The 12,233-nt window shown below is 29.4% G+C and overlaps 1 protein-coding gene across 2 annotated transcripts in view; it reads right to left on the bottom strand.

Moving 5' to 3' along the window:
* CSMD3 (CUB and Sushi multiple domains 3) overlaps positions 1 to 12,233 on the bottom strand; it is a 1,244,673-nt gene that overhangs the window by 729,819 nt on the left and 502,621 nt on the right. The window contains exon 8 of one of the 2 annotated variants that reach the window (XM_059165746.1): positions 1,395 to 1,472. The exons of the other annotated variant lie outside the window; for it this stretch is intronic. Within the exon in view, the coding sequence (XP_059021729.1) occupies positions 1,395 to 1,472 (78 nt within the window). The remainder of the gene's footprint in view (positions 1 to 1,394; positions 1,473 to 12,233) is intronic. 2 annotated transcript variants of the gene reach the window in all.

The following is a 12,233-nucleotide window of genomic DNA, read 5'->3' as shown; positions in this document are numbered from 1 at the left end:
ATTCGTCTGACAAAATATAAACAAAATTATTTATATTTTCTTTTATAGGAAGAATTTCCTTCCAAAATGTATCAAAAAATTTATATATGAGAAATTTACTATAACACTATTTTTCCTAAACACAGATATGTTTTTAACACCCAAAATGTAATAAAAATCATAATCATATAGCTAAGTACTTTGAAATGAACTGTTTAGTGCTTTGTAAAAGGTAACCTAATTTGATAAATGATTTCTTACTGATATCTGCGACTTTTAGCTCAGTATTTGCAAATTTAACAAAATGTAAAATCATATTTTAAAATTACGATACTTTAAAATGTTTGATAATATACAGGCTCTGAGTTTTTTTGACAGTTGATGTAATTGCTCAGTTTCTGACATTTACCATTATATATATAAGTTAATAAACATGAAGATAATATCCTTTTCCAATATAACCATAATGAATAATCTTTGTTAAAGAAAGAACTGTAAACTCATTTCATCAGATTATTTGGAATTGGATAATGCTAAAAATATATTCCTGTTAAAAATAACATACACTTATTATTATTCATAATAATCTTATTTGTCATCAGTATATCATTTTAGCAGTCAGATGTTGTGACATTAATGGTTCCTTTCCAAATGTATTATATATACATATAATGAGAAATAAGGTAGAAAATTCCTACAAACTTCTATTGATTTATAATACATAAATGGCATAGCTCTCCTAAAAAATTTACTGTATGTTTGTTTACAATAGTAAATATGAATGTGCTAATTCATTGATTCTTAATTTGAGATTCGAGGATGAACTTCAGATGATATATAAAACCCTGAATATTAAGCAAAATTGTGTACTGGGGCAGCACATAAATATGTGTATTTCAGGCCATTTTGTGATTTTCAAGAGAAAACAAAAATTAATTCTATAGTTAACTAATTAATTTATAAAACACTTGACTTAAAGGGCATGGATAAGTTAATTCAAACAGAATATTAATTTTTTCTTAAATAAAAAATTGCTATAAAAAGAAACTTTTCCTTAGCAAAATAATTATGTTGAACAAAAATTCCTGTAAGAAATTACCAATTTAAGAAATTTCATTTTTTTGTATTCTCACATCCTAGAATTACAAAACAAGAATGCTATCCAACATGCTAGCTCAATGAGAGTTTTTCCATCTGAAACAGTCTCAGCTTGGAAGTTTACCACATTAATCCGATAACTCAATATACATTTAAATACAAGAAAATATTTAATAGTAATCATGCATGTTATATAGATATTAATGCAGTTAATTTGGTAAATACACGAACATTTTTATAAAACACACACAAACAACACAGACACCACAAACTTCACTCTTGCACTAGAGAAAGTAACAAAAAAGGAGTACACTCACAGATAGAAAACTTGTTGCTGTTGTCTTTCCCTGGAAACAATTTAAATCCTCTAGATTTAAAATCTATGGCCTTTTTCACTAGTTAAGAAAACAAACAAAAACATGTATCAGGATATACAATTTTAAAATAAAATTCAAGTTAACAAATTTTGTTAGCATTGAATTATGCAAGTTAAAAGAAACTGCTTTCTTAAGACTGATGTAGGGTACCCAGAAGAAAATAAAAAAGAAAATGCAGCAATATAATCACTAAGTAGTAAAATACCAAGCAGTAGTGAAGGATTTTAAAAGTTCTATAGGGAGAACCCTGCATATATGTGTGGATATGTTTTTAAATATTATGCAAGTTTTTATATGAGAGCAAAACATTAACACTTTATATAACTTGAATTCATCAAATTTTATGGAAAAATTAAAGTGTAAAATTAAAAATACTGAATGGGAAGAATTTAATGAACAAGATTCTTTCTGTGTATGAACAAGATTCTTAAACTAATATATTTTTTAGGTAATTTAGCCTAAGTGAAATATTAGGACACACTTAAGAAAATGGTATTGGAGAAATTTCAGATACATTTTAGTATTTCTGCCAATAACTCTTTCCTTTCAAAGTCATGGCTTTTGATATCATGGTCTATAAAGTTTATAAAAGTGAATTACAACTCTTTGGGTTTCATCTAAAATAACTTGCTATTGTTTTTGATATTATGATATTGAAAGCAAATATCATAAGAGGCTGGTCTATTTCACGGTACACTGTATTAAAATAGATATGACTCGATTTACCTAAAATATAAATATAGATTCACTGAAGTAACTGAAATATTGTTCAGGTATTTTAGATGAAAGAAAATAAGTATTTTTTTATAAAAATTGCTGGATTAACTAGAGTTGCTATGTACTTTTTAAAAATGATAAACAATAATGACACCAAGTGAAATAAAGGAAATCTATTCAATTGAAAACCCCAGCAATTAAAAAAAATGCAACCTGATTTTATGAGATATTTAAATATCAATTATTTTCTTTTAAAAACCAGCATGAACAATAATGCAAGAGACACATTTAACTTCTTCAATTACAATTTAGAAAGCTTTAAATATTGATTTTTATAAGATTTTATAAGGCTAGATAACTTTAGGCAATTAGGTTTTGTTCATGCCATGAACTGGAAAAAAGCAATATTGGTTTTTGTTAGATAGTTTAAATTAATCATTTCACTAATTCTTACTTGCTATTTTACTCACTTAGTTCATATCATGGGTATTTTATTGGTTTTAGAAAATTTTATGTGATTCATTTCTTATTAATACCTCAAAAGTAGAAAGGTAGAGACAGGGTCTGATGATTTGCTAGAATATATAATTACAGACTATTTATTTCAACTATGTTTAAAAAAAAGGAGGAAATTACCATTGGAGTAGGATTTAAGAGACCCGATTCTTAGAATTATTAGTTGTTGTGTTTTTCACAAGAATATGTCTTTTTACCTCAGCCTTTTCTCTTAAAATAAAAACCTAAGACTAGACAGCTCAGTCACTCTTCATAGTTCTGAGATTATCAGCAAAATAATGACCACCTCTGTCTCTCAAGTTGTGCTGTTGTAAGTCTCTTCTACTCTTTCCTCATGGTAAACCAGAGTTTAATTCTACTGGAGTATTCAACTGCTCTAAAGATAGCTCTGCCACTTTGTGAATTTTCCTTAAATTTCCTTAAATTCTTTCCTTAAAATGCTGTCCTTAAATTCTTCTTAATAAAATAAGCATTTTATATTTGAGGCATATTTTTGGATAATCCCAATTAAACATGGATTATAAATAGGAATTCTACCTCGACTTTCTTTTGCACTCTAAAATTTGACTTCAATTATTACAGATGAGCCTGAAGATTTTATGGTAATTTTAACATAAATCTGGACTTTTTTTAAGGAATAAAGAAAAGTAAATGAAAAATGGGTAAACCCAAAGGCCAAAATTGAAGAAAAGCCCAGAAAGTAAAAAAGAGCTCAATTCTGTAATGTGTAACTGGGAATAAAGAATGTTGAAAACTATAGAGAGGTGTGTGTGTGTGTGTGTGTGTGTGTGTGTTTGTGTGTGTAATATTTATGTAAGGTGCTTCCATTTAGACTATGTGGTTGAACAATACCTAAATAGCTAATCACCTCAGACAAAAGAGTTTTAAATAGTTTCCTGATTCTAAAGAGACGCAACTTTATTATTATTGTTATTTTCTCTCTTAAGCATCTATTTTTCAATTTAAATTGAAGAAAAAAATCTGTCTTTTAAAAAAAATATGTTGTAATACAGATGCAGAAGAGGGAAGGCCAGGGGAATATCCATTTTACAGGAGAAAAAGGAGTGAATGGAAAATAATATAAAATTTTAATTTACAAAAAACTTTATGTTAAGCAGTAAACATATACTTTAGATCTTTTTATGATTTCAATAAAAAGAACACAAATGTATATCTCTTTAGAAAAAAATTAAAGGACAAATATTGCAAGTACCAATTACAAGACCTACTCTAAATTATGTATCAGTGAAATATTAAATCGAAAGCTTATGCCATAAAATATAGATTTTATTATGTATTACAAGGTAGATGTATTAAATAACAACATACTATTAAGCAACAAGTGCTTCTATTAACCACATTTAACTTATTATAAAATTAACCTGATCTTTTTAACAGGTATATCTCAGTAATAAGCATGTGAAATTTATTTTATCATAGAAATAAACTAAAATATGTTGTCTATAAATACAGGTTAAAAAAAGTGTTAAATGATTGTGTGCTGTTTGTGTCAACTCCTTTCCCTGATCTTCTCAAAGACAGAAATAGCATTTTTTTCATGTGGAGCGTCTGAGTGTATGACTGAATGAACACATGCAATACTGTAAATCTTGGCTCATTTAAAGATATTTGGTTGGATTTCCTTTATTAATCATAAATCAGAAGGAAAAAAGTGATAAAAGAATGAATGTTCAAGTAGAAGTAGTTTCATATATAAAGCTATTTTTGAATATATAAAACTATGTATGTTCTAATATTTTTTTAAAAGTCCATTAAATGCAAGACATGTAGACATGTGCAGAAATATCTGTTTCCTTCTGCTTTCCACATACTAACCAGTTTTGTTAACTTTTTATTTATTGCTTTTTTAATTTTACTTGTGCTTTATTTAGCATAAAGGAAATGATTTATAATATGGAAAAAGTCTGGAGAAAGGACTATTATTGGGCAACAATCAAATCCACAATCCACCTTTTTTTTTTTTTTTTTCTTTTGTTAGTTGTAAGCCCTGGACACTAAAAAAAAAAAAAAAAAAAAAAAAAAAAAATTGTTTATGTGATCTTTGTTAAAGTAATTTTAAACCACTGTAGGGGATTAACACTGCAGTATTTTTCAGATCGATTATTATTCTGTTATCTTCAAAATCAATTGGAATTCTAAAATGCATTTTAAAACTTACAAAAAATGGCAATTGATGTTTCTTAAAACTCGTGTAACTTCCATGTTTAACTGTTCCCGCTATCACTAAACTTATGAAACTTGAAGTCATAAGACATCTCCTGGCTTCAAGTTCCTTATTTGAAAATTAATAGCCTCCTTACTACATAATCACAAAAGTCATATGCCTGCATTTTTTATACTCTTTCATTGCTACATATATATAGTATGCAATTTTGCAGAACTATGACCTTTGGAGAAGAAAAGAAGACACATGTATTGTTAGGGAGAAGATAATTTTTTCATTGGAAAAATATTTCAGATTTCTAAGAGACTTTAGTAGAAGAACAATGGCATTATTCACTGTTCCCTTCCATTTTCTACCTAGATTATATTCTAAAACAATAATAAAAAATAAAACAAATGCCACATTCTGTTCATGTTATAATCTTCCAAATGTATAGTATTTATTTTGGTCATTATTTATATTGCAAGTTTCAGTAGCTGCATTATAAACCTGTGATTAAATAGTAGTTCTTTGGAAAAGTAAATCCTTTCTTTTGAGAAAGTGAGTGATTCTATCTTATTGTTTGGGGGGGTCAGTTTTGCCTCATTTTAGCTTTTCAAGTGCACAATAATGCCTTTCTTTTCTAGTGTGTTTTATATCATTACACTTGGATGTATAATTCTTCTTATTTTGATGTATAACTCTTCTTATTTTGAATTAATTACAATCATATCTTTATCTTTACACAATAAGTAAGTTACACTAATAAAATAATTTCCTTTAGGTTTTGTTTTAGTTATTAATACTAATATATGCTAGGGTTGTTTGATTTAGAGATGATAGCACATCTCACCATTGACAGTAGATTCATTTACCTGGGTATAAAGAAATATAATCAGTCATTGGCTAGGAATTTTATTACAGGTCATTATCGTGTTATAGAATGGTGTGCTATTTGTAGTCTATCACAGGGGTAGGAGATGGGACACCTGTGTACCAGTCCCAAAAGACATGGGATAAGTTATTTAACTTCTCTATTCACTTCTAAGAGATTTGTTCATTTATTCTCAAGTATTTAGGTGTAGAATTTGGACCAAAGGGAGAAGAAAGACTGATATAATTGGAATACTTGATTCTATCCCAAATTTAAAATACATAGAGAGATAAAAGAAGTATCAAACTGTGTTAAGAGGATGCATTTTTGTTTGTTTTGTTTGAAGGAAGTGCTAGCTCCATGTAACTGACCTAAGCACATTAAAATTTAACACCCATTCTCTACATCCTATACTGGCAGAACAAAACACTTCTTTGGGACATATTTAGCATGAAGGAGGCTAATCAGTGGCTTCTTCCACATCATCCTTGGAAGAAGAAATATCAAGAATCTATGCTGACACTGGAGTACAAGCTAGGCAGTATTCTTAGAGCGTCTCCTTAACCATCTTTCATATAAGGTTTACCCCTCGACTCAAATATCTGAGAATAAAATTTTGCATTATAAACATGTTTGTAGTATAGCTTTTAAAAATGATTGGAAGTATTTTGCAATTAGATCATGTTTCTCGATTCCAGACTAAAAAGGATAACAGAAATTCAGCCAAATATTGTAAGTGGCTTCTGAATCTTTGTGAAAAGTATTCTATTTCACAATATGTTAAAAGGAGAGAAATGATACTGGACGCCATTTAATGAAAAAGGCAGTGGTACAACTAAATATGTTCAAAAACACTGAAAAGGCCATTTATAGAGACTTACATATTAGGCATATGTAAGAGTCAAAATATTCTCAAATTTAAAATGATGGAATTAAATCAATTAAATGTAGTAAGAAATGATATATATGCAATTCTGAAATTATTTAAAAATCTAAAACATTATCCCTTTTAAAATTCCTAGAAATAAGTAATAGGTTCAGATACTCTAATTTTTTTTAAAGCCATAAACTTTGATTTATGCTATCAAGCAAGTTTGTGCCTAGCAGGGAATCTTGTGTATCGAGTATATAAACATAAAACTATGTGTTGTCCAATTTTTAGCTGAAAGAAAATTTACAATTATATATTGTACCACTATACTTAAATTCTACAACAGATTTCAGGTATCAGAACACACCAAGAGTTTAATAAATGTTAGTTATTCTTATCATTGTTAATACCAGTTATAATTTTAAGATCTAATCAGTTTCAAAGGCTAATGCAATTAGGGCTGCAATATACTAAAAATTTCCAACGATTCTGGGTCACGTCTTTTTCACTGTGTACAGATATGGTATATAAATATATAAGCTAAATCATCTACTTTCCCTGGATTTCTAAATATATCTAGATGTCTAGATATATCTCTATCTATATCCATATCTATATCTGTATCTATATCTACCATCCCTAAACCCTTTGGCCAAAATAGTAAATTTTGGCCAAATTTTAAATACTAAATTGTAAATTTAGTAAAGATATATAGAAACGTCCTTAGACATGCAATCATACTAGTTTTTATGAACATACGTATCATTATTCAGCATATTTTAAGGCATTCTTGTAACAGGCCCATTTTCACTTTTACAAAAGAAGATTCTGAAGCTATAAGGTCTTAAAGTTTTAATGAGATCAATCTAGACCCTAAATCTTTGAAATCTTATTTTTCAATCATTTTAGATTGAGAAACAAGTGCCTTATTATTTTTTTTTTAACTTGGGAAACCAACAGAGTGACTAGAGTGGAAAGGAGCCATCATACTTTATGAAATCAATTTCTTAATTTTCACAAGTCTGAATTAATTTTGTTGCTTTATATTTGAGATAATAGATGACCAAATACTTGAAAAATCACACAACTAATTATACGATAGAGACTCTAAAGTTTGTGCAGGGGCTTTCTTTCCTCCCAGAAATGGAACAAATTCAGGAATCTAAAACACTTATGTAGATAACAGCAGATCCACCCGCAATGCTTGGCTTAACAGGTCTTGCAGTTACAGCGTGCTGTGAAATGTCAGGATTAGAAGAAAAATATGAGATTTTTTATATTCTCTTTAGGGATTCTTATAATTGGCGTAATAAAAGTCACCATATGGGAAGAGTCACCATTGGTGTGGTTCACAGACATTTTTAAAACTTTTAAAACTGTCTTAGACTTTAATTGTTTTCATCCTTATTTTTCTGATAGCTTCAAATGAGCTTTTTAAATTATCTTTAGTTCTACAATTAAATATTAAGATCCACTCCATTCATTTTGCCAGGCCGTTTTTTGTTTTGATATATTCTTTTGAATAGAAATTATTTTCTAGTCATTTTGTAATTTCTCTTCTTTTTTTATAATTCTCATATTTTTACTAAGGAGAATTTCACTAAAAGTATAACATGAAAAATGATAACATTCTTTTTTTTTTTTTTTTTTTTTTAAGTATAATGCTTAGGACAGCCCTGTTTTTCACAAGAATGCCTTAGGGAATATGAGGATTAGGCAAAACTTCCCAAATAATCTCAACAACAACAAAAATATATACAACAGCAGGCTTATTAAAAACACAAAAAGCAAAAACAAAAAACTTTTTTTATTCAAAATAAATGAAGTAATTTTTGTCAAATATTTGTTTTATACTTGACATCAGAGATCACTATAACGCCTTCTAATACAAAACTAAGTGGCAAAAAAACAACTGCTTGAATAACAGTGACTACAGTTAATGAATATCATCAGATTGAGGCAGTGGAATATATTTGTCCACTACAAATTTCATTGGTATGTGGAATAATTTTAAATAAAAAATCCAGGAAAATATTATTATTCTAATAAGTAACAATATTTCCTCATCTCTCTTGTTTCAGATTATCATATTTTATCTAACTTCTTCACTGGAAGCCTCAGGGTCATTGCCTGGCTTCTGCTTAAAACAAGCATGGACGGGCTCTGATACTTGTATTTGATGCAGAGTTATACTACAAAACAAATGATGTTGAGGACAGCAAAGAACTGATCATAACCCATCTATGTTCTATATTGTCTACATACTTTTCCAGATCTATCTTTGTCCTTGTTCTTTGTGCAGAAGATTGATCTGAATAGGCTACATCCTGCCACATAAACTGTGGCATTGTCTAGAAGGACTGATGCTAACTAGAGACTTGTTTGAAAAGCAAACTACTAAGCCCTACCACAGACCTACTGAATTAGCCTTTATGGTTTAAGAAGATCCCCGGATGATTCTCCTACACATTTAAGTTTGTGAAACGCTAGATTCTAACAACGGGCTGCCTTGTTCTCTGGAGAATTCTACCAAGAGGGAGGAAGGGAGGGAAATGAGATCAGGATGATTCTGCAGGGTCTCTCACCATTACTTTGACTGGAGTTGACTAGGACCTTAACTCAAGCTCACCAGTTTTTTCATACCAGACTAATACACATATTTTTGTCCAATATCTCCCTCCACTAATCCCAGTGGGTCGGCAATGGTGGAGCCTAAGTGCTACTACTCTGCATTACAGCGTGATCCCTTGTGGTTTATTTACATCCACACATTTAGAAATATTTCCTTTGTAGGTAAACCCTTCTTGAGTTAGCCCATATTCCACTGCTCCCCAATGGATTCTGAAGGATATAACACTGGTACACAAAAATCATTGGAAATATGTATTAAATATCTCTTAATGTATTTAAAACCACTCTTACACTTCAAAAGGTAACATTTAAGTAAAAATATGGGTGGCCATTGCTCATAATTCTATCACTAGAGCTTACTCAATTCCTAGCGAATGCTTTGAAGAGCTAGAACACATATCTACTCTTTTTTTTCTGTCAATTACTTTGCTCTGCCCAAGAAGCAAAGAAAATTCAAGGATAAGGTAACTAAGATGGTAAGTGATCTGGCTGTACTAAACTTAGAAAGCAACTGAATTAAGGGTAAACTGGCCAAAAAAGAAAAAAAAAAAAAAAGTAAACAGAAACCTAAAATGAACTGAATGCTATATATTACTCCGGTGTAATTTATACTTGAGATCAGTATGGATAGTGTTAAGTAAAGCTGTATATATTAGTTGTTACCAGAATTCTCTATCAATATTGCATTAAACTATCTATATTTATTTATACAGAAATAACTTAAGAAATTTAAAACTCTGTGTTATTTTCTTAATTTGTTCACATACATTACCTTATATATAATTTTTATACTACTAGAGCATATTTTCTTCCTATACTGGCTCCAGAAGTGGGCTGTTTTCATTTATTGGTTGTGTATCTAAAGCATGGGTGCTCTATGCCTACTGTTTTTTGAACCACAAAGTATCGACTCAAAATTGGATGATTTTCCTCCTTTCTACAGATGTAAAATGGAGAAGTGCAAGTAGATTGCCCACGGTCATACATATGTTAGCTAAGTATGTTCATTCAATTGACTCTGATACTTCAATACTAGTGATTATACCACCTTCTGACTATGGAATAGCAGCATTCCATATATTTAATCAAAACTCTCTAGTGTATATCCAGAAAACCACAAATAAATGGGGTTAGTATATACTATCCTATTTTACTTTTTAAATCAAATCTTATCATATAAAATTTAAGTGGTCAATAATATCTGACTTTAAGCATGTTTCACTTTAATATAAAGTAGAATTGGCATCATTAACTTAATATTGAATGGAGATATTGATTATTTACTTATAGTACCAAGTATAGTCCTATGGCTTGAAGTCTCTTAATACTTTATTTTAAAAATGTGAACAGATGAATAAAAAAGGTGTAGTACAAACCAACTGCTATATGAATTTCAAATCATCCTGTAATCTTCTTAGTTAAACCATCTTTGGCTGCATTCCTTTCTAATGGAAAGTTCAGGAGAGTCGATTTTTTTTTTCTTAATGTAAGCCTTTTAAATGAAAAATTTCTACCTGTTCTGGGATCTAGACAAAAGTCAGTCTAGAAATTTTTCACTTTAATCCCATTTAGTATTGAGGAAGAAATGCCATTTGAAGAATATTTTAAATAAAGAAAAATCAACCATCAGCACTAAAAAGCAACAGTCCATGATTTAGAATATAAATGATGTAATTGTGAAGAGAAAAATATTCTATGCAATGCACCCCAAACCTAATACCATGCTGTTCTACCATATATGAAGGCTCTGCTCTTCCTAAAATTGTAAAACTTAATTGTGTGATTTCACTCTGTGCACAGCAGGGCAGCCATATGCTCTAGAAAACTACATGCAAGGGAAGCAGCTTGTTGCAAAAGTGGGTGAAAATGCCCTGAAATAATTCTGAACAAGTTAAAAATGTCTCTAACATAGGACCATTCTTTCATACTCCAAAAAGCAGAGGAGTCCACTTTGGCACCAACTTTGAGCACAAATAGAAAGTCTAGCCCCTTCAAAATATTTTAACAAGGGAAAAGATTTAAAAGTGACAAGCATCACATTTACTGTGACCATCATTCACAGGTAAGATAATGAGCTCTGGGGAAATCAATGACACATAAAACCATTTTCATCTCCAATCTTTAAACTTTCCTTTTTAATGTAGTATATATTTTCTTCCTCTGTTTGCCCATTCTATAAAAATAAGAAATGGCATGTTAATATAAGGAATAAGCTACTAAGATATATGATTAACAATTACTAAAAAGTGTAATGATGGGGTTGAAAATCTGAAAAAAAATAGCATTTATGAAGACCATCATTCTTGAGATGATAGTTCCAATTAATATGAAAAGATATATGCTTTCTAAAATCTACTCAAAGGAAAACAGAAACACGGGGTCATCAGTAGTTCTTAAAATCCTTGCAAAGGAATAACTCAAAAGCATGGCTTGAGGGGTAGCATTGGATTAAAATGTTAAAATAGTTACTTGCAAATTTCTCAGTTGTGAAAAAAATGTTTTTGTTGCTTAATATTGTCATAAAGGTCCTCAGGCATTCAGGGTATTTTTATCTAATACTTTTTTAAAATACATAAACCTATTATCAAGTAAATTCTAACATTTTATTTTTTCTCTTCCTTCTCCCTTAAGAGCAACTTATTCAACAAAATATAAAAGAATTAGAAATATAAAAATATATTCACTGATATGAATAGCATAGTTTTGACAATTTTACAGATGTGATGAAATGTAATGGAATAGAAAGTGAGGATGATAATTAATAAATAATTATGTATTTAAATAATAAATCGGTACATTTCTAGACATGGATTTTTAAATTGCTACAAATATTGACACTGAACACAGTTTTCCACCACATAATATAATTAGGAAAAAGTCAAGAGAACAATGAAAAAAACAAAACAAAAAAATGACAAGATATTGATAAAGCATGCAGTAGTCAATATTTATATGTAGTACGCTCATCTAAATGTTAATAATTCCCTATCTATTAAATATATATCT

The sequence above is a fragment of the Mustela lutreola genome, chromosome 3 (genome assembly GCF_030435805.1).
Source record: "Mustela lutreola isolate mMusLut2 chromosome 3, mMusLut2.pri, whole genome shotgun sequence".
In the NCBI taxonomy this organism is placed as follows: domain Eukaryota; kingdom Metazoa; phylum Chordata; class Mammalia; order Carnivora; family Mustelidae; genus Mustela; species Mustela lutreola.
Note: the sequence above shows the minus strand (reverse complement) of the source record. Positions and strands in the feature narration are given on the sequence as shown.